We start from the raw sequence: 14,805 nt of genomic DNA, 5'->3' as shown, positions 1-14,805 counted from the left end.
GATTATTTGTCCATATGTGACTTAATCACATTTCAAAAGAGTTTCTTTTTTTGCTCCCAAAAAAGAAATGCTATCCTCCTCAGGTCCCAGCCTCAGCAGACAAACTGAATGGAAGTGATCAAAAATCAGAGGTTCTAAGCCAGTCTAACTTGTAATTGGCAGCAGGACAACTCAAGGGAATGTGGTAAAGTGATGTATTCAGCCTAATTTAAAACAAACTTACTACACTTCAAACCACAGATAAGATAGCAGAGAACAGCCAGGATGCTACAACTTCACATTTTAGAACATTTTAGACCGTGCAATGCATGACTAGCAGCAATACTGGCCAGGTACTATAACTCCCTGAGGAAGCCAGGTATTTGACAGGTGGTTAACCATTTTAAGCTTTGTTACACTGTATTAGTGAGCATGTTTAAACACTGAAAACTCCTCTGAAAAAGCTGTGTACAGGGCTCTATTACTGCATATGCTAAACAAAGGTTTTCTTTAACAACATTTGAATTAACTACATCATTTTAATCTATTAGTGCTAAAGCCCAAATAATGTAATGATTTGTCTTACTGAAATATTCCCCTTCATGTTTTAAGTACCAAGTAATTCCCTTAATTAATACCTCTAAAGAGCATTTTTCCTTATGAAATCAGAAATAATGTGCCCTAGGCAGGTGTTATGCATAAAGAATATACTATCTGAAAACATGAAGTATCAAATATTTTAGTACATTTATGTAACATTTCATTAATTCTAAATGTAGGGTTTACTATATCAGAAATGCCTGGAGGTGAAGGCACAAACTGAAACCACCAACCAGAAAACCCATTTGCCAGTTCAGGCTACCTTGGCATATCGGATCTGCAGTGCTCCTGTCTCCAGCTGCTTGATGCGAGAGTCTTGGGTGGAAATGAGGATCCCATCCTTCTTCCAGAGGATAGTGGGCATTAAAGTGCCTGTGGCCACACAGTTCAGTACTAAAGTACCATCTACAGCTACAGTCTGATTCACAGGACCCTGCCGAATGACAGGGGGAGGCCGGTCTGCAATCACTGCCAGGAGGAACAACAGGAAAGACATTTCTGAAACTGGAAGTAATTTTCTAATCATCTAAGCAACAGCAGTTGCTCGAGGCTTTGAAACAAACTAAAAATAATTAAACAAGTAATTAAAGTGGGAGGCATGCATTATTCAGGGCAGGGTGCATTATAATGACGCGCAGCTACGGAAGTTTAAAATGATACACAACACGGTATTTTCAGAACAGAGAAGTATTGCATATTATACACTGGTATCCTCCAGGCATTCTCCAAGCCCAATGTCTTTATGAAGCGATAATGGGAAAAGAAGGGACTTCCCAGATTCTTTGGCAAGGCACAGACTTCACCTTTTCCACCTTTTACCACTGGCAGGCCTGTATAACACAGCTCATACTTCCAGCATTTAAAGACAGAGAAAAAGGAGGTAGGCAATCAGGGGAAAACCTGACAAATACCTACTGCTTAAATAACCATTTTTTATGTGGCACCAACTCATCTTGGTGCTGTTCCTTAATCGTGAGATGCCAAGCAGTAGGGTAAAGCAAACACAAATGGATAGAACCGTATTGGAAAAATCTCATCTACAAAAGATTTTTCCAGTAGTTTCTGACTTTTATGATGACTTCAAAGCCACAAAGATAATCCCACAGTGTGTCTATGTCAATTATAATGCATCTTTCACACAATGGAAATTAAATGCTATTGATAGACTATTTAATTCTACTGCACAGAAAAATATAAACCGGTCTCAGCATTCACAGAAAAAAGAATGACTGTCTTCCATTATCCAAAAAAAAGAGGTAAAAGTTATCTTGTGTTTTGGGGATCTGCTCTACCTGTACCATCCAAGATGACATGGATTGATGATCTGAAAATAGCCATAATTTTAAATGTCATAAATCTGCTCAGCAGTGGCATGGGGCTCACGTAACTTAAAAACTGGTTTGGTGGCTGAAATAGAAACCTGAAGTTCTGATAACTTGTGAACATCAGATATTTCTCAATTACTTTTCATAACAACAGACAGGATGTTAGCACTGCTTTTTTTGGCTAAATTCCAACTCCCATAATTTCATTTGCATGTTCAAACAACACTCTGTTTTCAACTGCTTTATTTATCCATTAGTTCTTGTCCCAGCCTGTTGGTACACACTTTGAGGCCATTACGACTTTTCTCTGTAGAGACAGTCAAAATAAGCCCACTTATAATTTGTACTTGACTTTGACAAGTTTGTCAAGAGCTTTGCAGCTGGCAAAGGTAAGGAGTTGATTGTACTTTATAGAAGAAATCTAATGACACTGAAATTCATGGCTAGTTTTAGTGCCACTGAAGCTGACGACAACTCCCCCTACCTTTAGGAAAACCATTCATAAAGGTATTCTAATACCTTTAGGAATATTCAGCATATTCTGCCTTCACTTTTATAGAAGTACCAGAAACTGTCCCAAGACACTATAAAAAACAACTACTCACCAGATCAATCCAGAGCATATAGTAAAAAAAATGCATTTAAATTGATTATTTCCAAGTTCAGATGGCGTAAGTCATTAGCAGAAAACCATTTTAACTTCCTTAATTTTCTATTTTAAATTTATTTCTCACCTTCCCATGGCCTTCTCCCCATTGAAAAAATGGAAAGAAGAGGATTAGGAAATGTGGCTTACAACTTGTGAGGAAGCAGAAGGGATGTAGTCCTATTCCTCCAATCTCAATCCAGGGGGAGGGGGAGATAAATAAACAATTTAATCCTACAGGCTCACTGCATGTTTCTAGAATTTTACTAGTTTTGTTTTCTATAGGGCGAAGGGCTTCTTTATGGAAACTCTTCTCAGACAACAGCTTCCCTCTGCTCAAATTCTCTGCTCTTACCCTCCTTCTCTGTAAATGCTAAGATTAGTATTTTCCCTGTGTATATACTCTGCTGTTAAAAATAAGAAGTATTTCTGATAATTGGCAAACTGGCCTCACATCAGCACATATTACTGCTTGTAGACATGCTCCCTGTAGCTTTTTCATCTTATATTTTTTCCCAACCACTCCTTAAAAAGGATGTACAATTTCTATGTTTTTCTGCTGATCTCCATACAGGTTGATATTTTTTCCTTGCTAAAACATAATATTAAGAAACAAGGAAAAAACCAGGTAAATGGAAATGCTATGCAAATGGCCACACAATAAAAGGGATAAAGAACCAGGCAGTAAGCAATCTGAAAGTAAATTAAATCCAGTGGGGGAAGCTAAAAAGGAGTCAGATAAAAATTAACAGATCCGACCAAAATCCATAAACTGAATATACTTACCAATATAAAACGGAAATATAGTGTTACACATTATCCAGAATTTTAAACCCCTGACAGAGGTGGTTAAAACAGGATTTTTATGTTCAAAGAAACATGAAATCCACATTTATGCAAAACAGATTTCAAAGTAGTGTCACATAACCGCACTGCTGTCTTCAAATAAAAATAAAAAACTTGGAAATGATAAAATGAATCTATGATTACCATCTGTAACTTCCAAGTAGGCTTTTGTTATGATACTTCCTGCAACATTTAAAGTCTGGCAGATGTAGTACCCAACATCAGATCTCTGGACATTGGTGATGGTGAGGTCTCCTGTCTGGGAAACTGAAAATCGGCTGGATGACTGAGGGGGCTGGTATGAGAAGAGCAGATTCTAAAAGATGTACAGGAAAGAAAGAGGGGAAAAAACAAGTTAAATAAGCAAACATCAATAAGCATAACTTCAATATAACTAAACAAATGAATCTTTTCACATTATACAGAAAACATTCTGCTCTTCATGTCTTAAGCATGTCTATACCACAATGGGAATAGCTGCTGTAGGATTTTTTTATGATAAAATAGGTGCAGATATGCACATAGAATTGTGTAAGACTTCTTGGATTCCAATAACACTCTCTAGGATCAATACTGGACTTTGCACAAAGTATAACAGAGTCTAGTGAAGATGTGAAATGTACAGATACCGCAATGGTGCAAGCAACTGTGGTGAACCTCAGTCATTTGCTTTAATGTTCTTTTTAGAACTTGCTCCAAGGCATTCATTTTCTTTCATTTAAATGCAGATGGTGGTTTATTTATCTGTATTTTAACATTTGCCTTCCTACCAATGGAGCAGTTTTTAAAAAAGAGATGTTCTGTAGGTCTCTCTGAACAGAGTGCTTGTGTTTTATGAGAAGTCTTATAACACAGAATTAAATCCTATGCCTATTTAGATAGTTTGTGTATAAAGTACGTAGTATTTACCAAAAATCAGTTGAGGGTTGAATTCCTACCTCTGGCTGAACAACTTGTGAACGAGAATACTTCAAGATCACAGAGGTTATATTTACCTCTTTTTCTTGGCTAACTAAATTTTGCATTTTCAAAAACTGTCCAAAAGAATTGGACACAATATTCTCCATATCAGCAAACCCTATTCATTGACCTCCTCTTTCATTTCTCTCAATCATCACAAGTGGTCACCACTCAGCAGAGTCAAAAATGAGAAAAAAAAACCAAAACCAAACAAAGATGTACTAGACAACATATGGCTAAATAAATAAATAAATAAATGGAATAGAAGCATAATATACTGCTATAAATACACCACTGAAGATTACCATCTAAATTTAGTTAGCAGTCTAGTTGTACTTAGGTATTCAGACAGAAATGTTGCAAATGGAGTAAAGAAGCCCATTTCCAAGTGTTCTCAATTTCTCTGCCCTATTGTTTCGTAACACAAAGAACCCTGTCATATACTCTTGCACCATTCATTCCTTCATTCACAGGAGAACCAGAATCCCATATTCCTTCTTTCCTTCCAATAAAGAATACTTTGTGTCACATCCCTCCTTCAAAAGATGACTTTGAAAGAAAACTGCAATTCTCTTTCTGTGCTGTATTGTGTTTCATCCACTGGCTTTTAAGATCCTTTACAAAGAAGATGAAAATAATTTTCCCTCCCATTCAAATAAGGAACCTGGGAGAAAAAGTGACCTATTCAGGTATGGTCTGTCAGTCAACTGATAGAGTGGGAAAGTAGTTCTCCTCAGCCCAGAACTAGAGTCCTACCCATGCAGTGATGGAGATCAATGCAGCAAATGGTTTAGTTTGCCAGAAACTCAAAAACACGTGGCAAACTAACAGCTGCACCATAAACCCAAAGCCAAACTTTCTGAAAATCTGGCAGTGTTTGGGGGTTCAACCAATTTCAGCATAAGTCATCTCTCCATTTCTTAGAAGTTCTCCCTGTTAGGTGAAAGACATTATCGGAGTAGTGAAACATGGAATGTTTCCAGTTGATTCACAGATTTATTTTTACATTCATGGAGAAAATGGGAGACAGCAAAACATAGATAACCTTTCCACTAAGGCTGACATCACTTAGCATGCATGTGACTTAGAAGTAAAGAATAAGTATCCAGCATCTCCAAGCTCTAAGCTTCTTTTCCACATCTTTAAAACAATAATTAAAATACTCTTCTCTCATGTGAAATCATCTCTTCAAGAAACTGCCAGGAAGGAGGACAGAAGGGCTTTTTTACCTGACTCCCTTCTCTCCGCCAGAAGATGGCTGGCTGAGGGTTTCCAGTTGCTTCACACTGGAAAGTTACTGTTCTCCCCAGTGCAGCTACCTGGTCTCGAGGCTTTACAACAAACTGTGGAGGCTCTGAAAGGAAAACACCAAAAAAGAAATAAATCACACTGCCATCAGCTCATTTGAAAGAACAATTTTCCTCCTGACTTTAAATGGTATAAACCAGAACAGTGAAGTCTCTTTAATAAGGAGAGGCAGCACAAAGACACCACCAGTCTCTAACAGCCACAGCTTCAGCACCAGTCAGATCATCTTTTCTGTGTCTGGACCTCCCAGTTAAAACTCTGACTGTGCAACATGTGCTTTTAGTGCTGACCCGGGGTACACGGAAATAAGTCCCACCAGCTTGATGAGACAACTTGCAGAGCAACAGTCACCAATACAAACAAATCTGTTACAATTTGGTTCTTAAAGGAGGAATAGGGCTGCAAGCCAGAATGGAGAAATCTTTGAGAGACAACTGGCCCAGGGGCCATACTTTGTTAAGGGCTGCAAGACACACTGCTGAGTAACTATGAATTCAGGCTTACACACACAAAACTCATCATCTCTGGCTTAGGAAAGTTGAGGAGAGAAAAAGCCCTTAAGTGCTTATATAACAGACTTTTGATGTAGTCATAGTCTCAAAAAAACTTGAAGTCAAAAGCCCAAGAAATACTATTCAAATTATAACCACTTAAAAATCTCCAGTTCAAACACACTGAGAAGGACTGAATTTAAAGGAACAGCAGAGCTAAATGTCTTCCTCATTTACATAGGTAAGAGCATGTTCAAACAAAATATAAATGCAAATGAAGGCAAATTTGAAACATCTGCTCAGCCTAACATTATAAATACTGCCAGCATTGTTTGATTTATACTGACTTCAACAACCCCTTCATCCAGTAGTAAAGAGAATGTCAAAAAATCATGTCAGTCACATGAAAAAAAAAAATCAGCATAGATGATATTAGATAGCTTGGTGATGCTAGCAGAGGAAAAAATCTAGCATGTTCTATAGGCTGTTAACTCCTGCTTCTTGAAAAAATGTGCATTAAATGAAAGCCCATTTATTTATTAATTTCCAATTCCTTCTGATCATCTGTCTGAAACTAATTATGCTCTCCCTCTTCTCTGGTTTGAGAATAAAGGGCATGTTTTGTATCTGACTTTAAGAAATCAAGCGATTTTTGTTTAATTCCTTTTTTTTCCCTTGTGAACAATGATGTTTCCACAAGATTTTCCCTTAAAAACAACGTAACATATGTAATGCAAAGATGTGTTTTATAAACACCCAGCAGTAGTAGCTTTATCTAGAATAGATTCAATAACACTTAAGTCTTTAAAAAAAAAAAAAATCTCTTTCAGTGTTTCTGTGGGCCAATTTTTGCAGTTATCTGTTCCCCATGCCTTGTTTCTGCTTCCTGGCGAGTTCATATCAGAATAGATTCTTCCTACGACACTCCTGCTTTGAGAGGAATTTTTGAAGCATAAAACTGCTGTCTACATTTGGATGCAAATGCTACCTTTCCTAGCATTTCCTTAGATAAGAAACTATGCATGTTTGCCAAGTGAAGCCAAGATTGACCTACTGTAATTAGCAGACTTCAAAACATTTAGCTCCGAGACATTCAACCAGTACCTTGGAAGAAGATGTGGGAAGGCTTTGACATGACAGCATGCTTCATTTGGAAGGGAGGGAGAACTGGCTGGGGGTTTGCCACAGGGTTGTGAGGCATGAGGGGGAAATGGAGATGAGGGTGAAGCACCTTTGTTATGCTGCTAGATTCTAATAACAAGAATAAATTTAGCATATAGTTAAATTTAGGGCTTGGCTGGTTCTGCACTAGTCTGTGACACAATGCCACACAATATGGAACCGAGGGTTTCTAAATCCTGTGCTAGTGCAGAGGATTGATGAGGTTTCAGATTTCATTGAACTTCAGGACAGGTGCAACTATAAAGAGATTGAAATGGTTCTGACCACTGGAGAAATAGTTGAATGGTTGTGGTTACAGTACCTCAAGATGACCATTCAGGGACTACTTAACACAAAAAAGAAGGGGGAATTTAGTCTCATAGGCAGCCATGGTAGAATTTATGAAATGTAAGTAGGTACATCTTTCTCTAGGTATTATTTTAAATACATATTTTGTATGGATACTACTCTAAATATATATGCATATTGCCCATATGTGTATTATTCTAAATCTATTGCCATTAAGGTAAATAATAAAAATCTTACTAGCTTCAATGTTAGAAGAATTAAACAGGGTTAAGTGAAACTATTATTAAATTCCATTCTATGTTAACTGTACTGGAAACTTTTTCATTGCCTTTTGTTTTTAATATCAGTCTGATTTCACACCTTGGGTCACATACATGTGGTATGCAATGATGAGACTTTAAAAGATGCCAAGAAATTAATCTCTATAAGAAAAGAACAATTTTTATCCCAGAAAACTTTTAACCAAATGCGATTTTTTTAGCACACTCTGAAGCTCAACCCGTGCAGTCACTGAAGAGAGGAGGCATTAGGATTTGACTCGTTACATCATATAAAAACAGACAGAAAGTTTGCAACCCATTACCTTTCTCTTTGCCATTAAGTTACCCATACTTCATGCAGAATTTATTCTGTTCGATGTGTCTTGCCAATAACAAGTAAAGGATGGGAGCTGACTGGTTGGAGGACATGGAGGGGGATGGATGGGAAGGGGAGGAGAAGTTCCCGTCACAGTGATACGATGACTAGAAGATGGCCAATAAAATTTCAACTTACCAGACACAACTAAAAACAAAAACAAAACAAAAAGAAAACATGGAATAAATAAAATTGAACAGACATGAAACAAAGCAAAGAATAAAGCAAAATTTGAAAAAAAATAAAATAAAAAAAATGGATCCTTGGTAAGGACCTTAGAAAGCAAACATATATTCTGATATATGAAAAATAGGTTTAAAATGTTGAACAACATATTTTCAATTTGATTTTTAAGCAGCAGTCTCTATCAAATACTGAAAGTAGGTGGTAGAGGAAAATGGGGGACTGAAATACTCGTCAGTCACTCTGGGTTCTACTCCAAGCCTTTCTAATGAACTGATGTGTACCTGGAGTATCTTTTTTTCCACATTATCATTATTTCTCTGCACCAAGATCTTTCTACGGTAAAATTAACTTAAAATCTCCAGTAAATATCAATCTGCAACATTGCTGAAATGGAACAGTAACATTTACAGCCTTTCTTAAGCATCCAAACATTTACAAATGGAATATATTTTTCTGAGGTTAATATCTATTAAAAAAGAAAGTTTATTAAAAAAATTAATAATATGCTAAGGCATTTAGGCCACACATGAATCTCTTTAGTATAGGATTGCTGTGTCACAGTCATAAGGCTCACTATTAAATTGTAAATGCAAAGTAAACCACAATTAAAACTAGTTTGAAAAGATTCTTAACCCTTTTTTTTGTCCCCAAAACCTGAATTTCATTAAAATATTCAAAACCAAACATTTACTGCAAAATACTAGATTTTTCAATGGAAATCGTCACTGGTAAATTATAAAATGTTAAATTATTCTTCAACCATAGTTCAAAATTTTCATAAACTTTGCAACGGCTCAGATCCTGGTAAGGTAACTTTGCTTATAAAAGAAAGGCCTGTTAGAAAGTATTCCAACTTCATCTTAGTGACAGAAAGAACAGATAGAAAATCAAAAGCAAGAAGCAATGCATTTTGAAAACATACACCAACCAAAAAAAAAAAAAAGTAAATAAAATAAGGTTAATTGGTGATAGTTGCAGTAAAGGTCAAAAAATATATAGTTTTTAAAAGCATGCTTCACTTTGGTCTTATCATTTTATGCTGAGAGTAAACCCACTCTTGTTCAGCAAGGGCACACTTTCGCATTGAGTAGCTAAGCACCCTCAAATCACCATCCCCTGATAAACACATGCAGAAAATCAGTAACATCCACTTTGCCAACATTCATCAGGCATGAGGAATCCTGGCCTCCTGCTCTGATAAATACAGAGGGCTCCAGCTGTATTATGAAAATGAAGCAGAAAGAGAATCAGATATAATATTGGAATTTGGAACATGCTGAACACAAGAAGCTGCAACTGCATATGCCAAACCCAGATCAAATAGATTTGAGTTTTATATCATAAGAGACTTTTTTTTTAGGGAAATAATCTGAAATAGAGGAAGATGAAATTACCATTTTCCAAAGATTTGAGTTTTAAAGAATTGTTCTGGATGTGCACTAGCCTTAAGTGGTATTTCTCAAAAAGAAAATCAGCATGCATTACTCTGCTTGGATTATCTGCAAGTCTGCAATTCCTAAGAGCAATGGCCAAGAAATACTACACACGAATTCCTGAGAGAAATCTGCTCTTCCCAAGGTTCAGCTCCCAGGTGCTCTTGCTCTTGTGTAACTCTATTTCCCAGTAATCATTACTTTTTAACTGAAAAACTCTTTGCTAAACTTGCAATTGCAATCTGACGTACTCTGGAATTAGAAATGATTCTCCATAAAACACAACTCATTGTACATGAAACAGCCTGATAAGAGACTTAATGGAATGCAATTCTTCCACAGAGGAAACAACTCTGAATTATCTGGTTTCCATTAGTTGAGTAGTGCCAAGAAAGTTCAGCCTCCTCAGTAGCAATGCAGAGCTGCTCAAGTCCTCTACTGAAAACTCACTGGAAAAGGCCTAACAGAGAGAAACCTTTCTTGGGTGCTCAATTATATTTCTACAAATTAAATTAACTTTGAAGTGCTGAATTTCCCCTTTTCTTTTTATTAGACATTTCTTACTATAGGCCAAAAATAACCCTGTCAAGCAAATATGGTTTTTTGCCCACCTGTGAAAACAGAGGGGATACTGATACATGAAAGTAAATCCCTGTAGAAACAGGGAATCACATTGGTTGCAAATCTGTGGAAAGGGTGAAGTTTCATAGAAAAATTTAAACAATTCTGTCAGAGGGATATCATGTGGTTTAAAAGAACAACAATAATAGCAACATCTACAACAAAGACCACATTCTTAGTTTGATTTGCAGGCTATTGATATCTAAGGTTACTAAAACTGAGAAACGAATAGCTTTTCCTCTATTATAGCGTATTTTATTTGACACCACTTTCAATTACAAAGTAAATTAATTTTCCCTGTGTTAATCATGGCTTTTCACATGGCAATTAGGTGGAATAACCTGTTTGTAAAGACAGGAAGTCAGCATGTGAAACCACAACTACCAAAGGAATAGTATTTTTGGCCTTTCATATAATTTCCTTGACATGCAAGGCTTTTCAGGGAAGACGTGTCCAGTCACTGAACAAAAACCAAAAGAAAAGTGGTTTCCAGACTAGTGACGTGATCTTTTAATGCCTTACTCTTTCCAGCAATCCCATCAACCTCACTGGGACTATTGGTATCATTAAATCCGCTCACAGGAGTAGGGATTTGCAGTTTTAGGACTTAAACTATAGCCTAGTACAGTTGCCAGATGTTAATGGAGCAACTATTAAATTTGACAGATGTAGCTTTGCAGGTTCCTATGATAATCAGGTTGGAAGCAACCTCAGAGGTCTCCATTCCAACCTCCTGCTCAAGAGGGTCAGATACAGGGTGAGTCAGGGATTGATCCAGTCAGGGCCTGAAAAATTTCAAGGAATAACAATGCACAGACTCTGGCAACCCACTCTGCTGCTTGGCTGTCCAGCCAGTGAAGAAATGCCTTCTCATATGCCGCCTCAATCTGCCTTGTTTCAACTTAAATCCATTGTCTCTTGTGCTCCCTCCACGCATTGCTGGGATGAGCCTGGGTCGGTCTCACCCTGGGTGTCTCTCATATGAGACCTCAGCGTGCTGTGTGCAATGCCTACATCTCAAAAAGACATGTTTTGTAGCTCTCCTGACAGAAGTGAATGCAAATGTTGGTCTAGTGTTTCTCAAGAACTCACTGGTTTCCTCATATTTAGAACAAAACATTACAGTGTTGCGTCCATTTCTTAGTCTGACATTAGGCAAGCTAGAAACCTCAAGTACCCCATACTTGATAGCTGTGGCAGCAATTATCTGTCTCAAAAGGAGTAAAATTACAGGAATTTTCATTTCTGTATACTAATAAGATGCTTTTGAGATCTTAAGATCCAAGGTGGTACTTAACCACTAAAGAGTATTTTGTTCAGCATGTTAAATACTCATTAATTACTGTTCTCACTATTACTATTTACAAATACCTTCCAGGTGCTCAGGAGATACCCTGTTATTTAACTGACACAAGCTGAATACTTTTGATTTAAGATCCATGTGTTTCACTTCTGATTATTAAAAAAAAATCTTCATGTCTTCAAGGACTGCTGGACACTCATAGAGGTTATTACAAAAGAAGCAAGGAAGTATAACTGTGCACCAGAGAAACTAAACATTTTACATTTTCAGGCCAGTAATGACCTACAACAATCATACCAAATCATTAGCTTATGTATCAATCCTTGGCCATTGTGACTAATCTAGGAACTGGCAGTCACAATGAAATTCAGATTCCTTTCAAGTAATTTTGTGATACATTAATCCCAGTTCAAGTGAAATATAGCAGAGATTGAATGTGCTGTAGAAACAAAGTGGTAGGAGATGGAAGAGGAGCATGAGCAGATGTGCTGGAGTACACAGGGGAATGAGGAGCTGGAATTTCCAATGGGATTGGCTGGGTACAGACTAGACAGTGAGAGGGGAGAAACTGCAGAGCTAGAAACAGAGATAGCACTGAGATTGCTGTGTTATCTGTCAGGGAGCTGAAACTCAGCTGTCTGTCATCGTCATATGAAATAAACATCTGAGAAACCCCCAGTTTATGACCTCTGTCTGAAATGTGTGGGTACAGAAAATTTGGGTACTAGAGTCACATGTAGAGGAAATGTGAGAGTCTGAGTATGTTCAGCAAACTGGTCAAACTGACTTTTCACCCCTTAAAAAACCAACAAACAAAAAATTCTGAACAATTCCGAACAAAAACTCAGCAAAAAAAGCTGCCAACATCTTATATTCAAAAATAAGTTTAATTGCTAATCCTGCTAAACTCTGAAATCTAATGAAATACTTTTTATGTTCAAGTATCTGAATGAGGACCGTTGAGTTCCTCCCTGCAACATGACTAACAGATATTTATGTTGGTGTTTTGCAAAAACTATTATTAAGGGAGATAGTTTAAGACAATGTGCCATGTTCCATTTCCTGTCTGGTGATTTGTAGGCTATTTGTTCTTATCAAAGCAATCTGAAACTCTCAATATCCTTGATATGCACATCTCTCTGCAGTCATTTGTGGGAAGTATCACTTTCTACAGAGAAATAAACAAAGGCCTGAATCTCTTGTCCTGAAAAAAGATATAAATGCTGCCATTCAGCTGCCTCCTGGCTTCAGCCTGTGAAAAATACAGGAAAGTAACACCAGGTACAGTACACAAGAATCGGGGTGTATCACTTTTCATCCTAACTGGACTCTATTTTCAGCTGTCACTTCTTGAGGTGTACATACATATACACACAATTCATATTTTCCCAGATTTTCTGCTAAAGCTCACGTTCATGTAAGACAGCCTGGGCCACCCTTACTCACCATGAATGCTTTCACAGTGCATGGTCCCAGAGCATCAAGTCTGACACAGTGCAGCACAAACTTCTGAGGAAAGGTCTGTCTCACAGTCTGGCGCCAAGCACGCCACAGCCACAGAGCTGAGGCAAAATGTTTACATGAGATTTTTTGATGTCTCAAATCAAAAGTGATGACATGTAACTCCAAACCCCCAGCAAGGGAGTGATCGTGGTTTATTCTATTTATGATGAGTGGAAAAATTCTACTTTAGATTGCTGATTTGTCAAATAAGCACTTCTTAAGTTTAAAGGAATAAGTGACTACAGCAACTTCAAATTTACCAAACCCAAGAAGATAAAAATCTGATCGGAACAAAAAGAGATTAATTGTCTTCTGTAATTGTAATGTGAAGAATGAAATTAAGAGAGAAACAGGTGACTTATCAGTTGGAAAAATAATTCCGATATTTAAGGTCACCTTTAGAATTAAATTTAGAAACCTATAAAAATGTTTCAGGTTTAGACAGAAAAGTTAATGCAGGGAAAATATCAGTATCAATTAGGTGCTGCTTTCCTCAACATACTTCCCAGGAGTTTTGTAGGGTTTTTTTAAATTTGTATTTATTTATTTTTGTTTACAATTGATCCACATTTCCTCTTCTGTCTGAACACTGAAGACCAGTCAGGTTGTCCTGGTTCCGGCTGGGATTGAGTTAATTTTCTTCTTAGTGGCTGGTGCAGTGCGGAGTTTTGGATTCAGTATGAGAGTAATGCTGATAACACAGCGATGTTTTGGTTGTTGCTGAGCAGTGCTTATCCCAAGTCAAGGGCTTCTCAGTGTCTCATGCTCTGCCTGTGAGGAGGGGCACAAGAAGCTGGGAGGGAGCATGGACAGGACAGCTGACCTGAACTGGCCAAAGGGATGCTGTATGATGTAGAACATGATGCCCAGTATTTAAACTGGTGACAACTGGGTGGGAGCTGCTGACTGCTGTTCAGGGGGAAGTTGGTCATCAGTCAGCAGATGGTGAGCAATTGTATTGTGCATCACTTGTTTCTCTTGGATTTTATTTTTTTCTCTCTCTTCATTGCTATTATTGGTTTTGTTATCATTAGTATTATTAGCATATTTTACTTTGTTTCAATTATTAAAGTGTTCTTAACTCACGAATTTCTGGGTTTTGTTTGTTTGCTTGATATGTTTTTTTCTGATTCCCCTCCCCATCCCACTTGGTGGAGGGGCATTGAGGAGCTGTGTGGTACTTTGTTGTCAGCTGGGTTAAACCACAACACTTGTGCTGGGCAGTAACACAGAGACAGACTGGGTCGAGTTTATGCCCTGCACTGAAAGTGCCACTCTCAGGGTACTGGGGGGCTGCCAGCTGCACTTGTCACTGTGCACTTCCTCCAGAAGCCTCAAGGCAGCTGCAGTCTGGAAACTTGCTAGTCACATCATCATCCTGACACTGCCTCTGACCATGTGGACAGAATACACAGTCTCCTTCTCAGCACATGGCACATGCCTGAAGGTTGGATTTAGTCTGCGCCTCTGGACTTGAAACCCAAAGGAAAAGAGCCGG

General features: G+C 37.7%; 1 protein-coding gene across 8 annotated transcripts in view; it reads right to left on the bottom strand.

Moving 5' to 3' along the window:
• Positions 1 to 14,805, bottom strand: part of ROBO1 (roundabout guidance receptor 1) — a 698,238-nt gene that overhangs the window by 57,033 nt on the left and 626,400 nt on the right. For 7 of the 8 annotated variants that reach the window (XM_039556121.1, XM_010399516.4, XM_010399517.4 and 4 more), the window contains 4 exons: positions 8,400 to 8,408; positions 5,586 to 5,710; positions 3,541 to 3,712; positions 842 to 1,047 (listed from right to left, as the gene is read on the bottom strand). In XM_039556121.1, the coding sequence (XP_039412055.1) occupies positions 842 to 1,047; positions 3,541 to 3,712; positions 5,586 to 5,710; positions 8,400 to 8,408 (512 nt within the window). The remainder of the gene's footprint in view (positions 1 to 841; positions 1,048 to 3,540; positions 3,713 to 5,585; positions 5,711 to 8,399; positions 8,409 to 14,805) is intronic. The other variant, XM_010399511.4, reaches the window with a different exon arrangement.

This window comes from Corvus cornix, chromosome 1, assembly GCF_000738735.6.
Source record: "Corvus cornix cornix isolate S_Up_H32 chromosome 1, ASM73873v5, whole genome shotgun sequence".
In the NCBI taxonomy this organism is placed as follows: domain Eukaryota; kingdom Metazoa; phylum Chordata; class Aves; order Passeriformes; family Corvidae; genus Corvus; species Corvus cornix.
The sequence above is the reverse complement of the archived record's forward strand: the minus strand, read 5'-3'. Positions and strand labels throughout refer to the sequence as shown.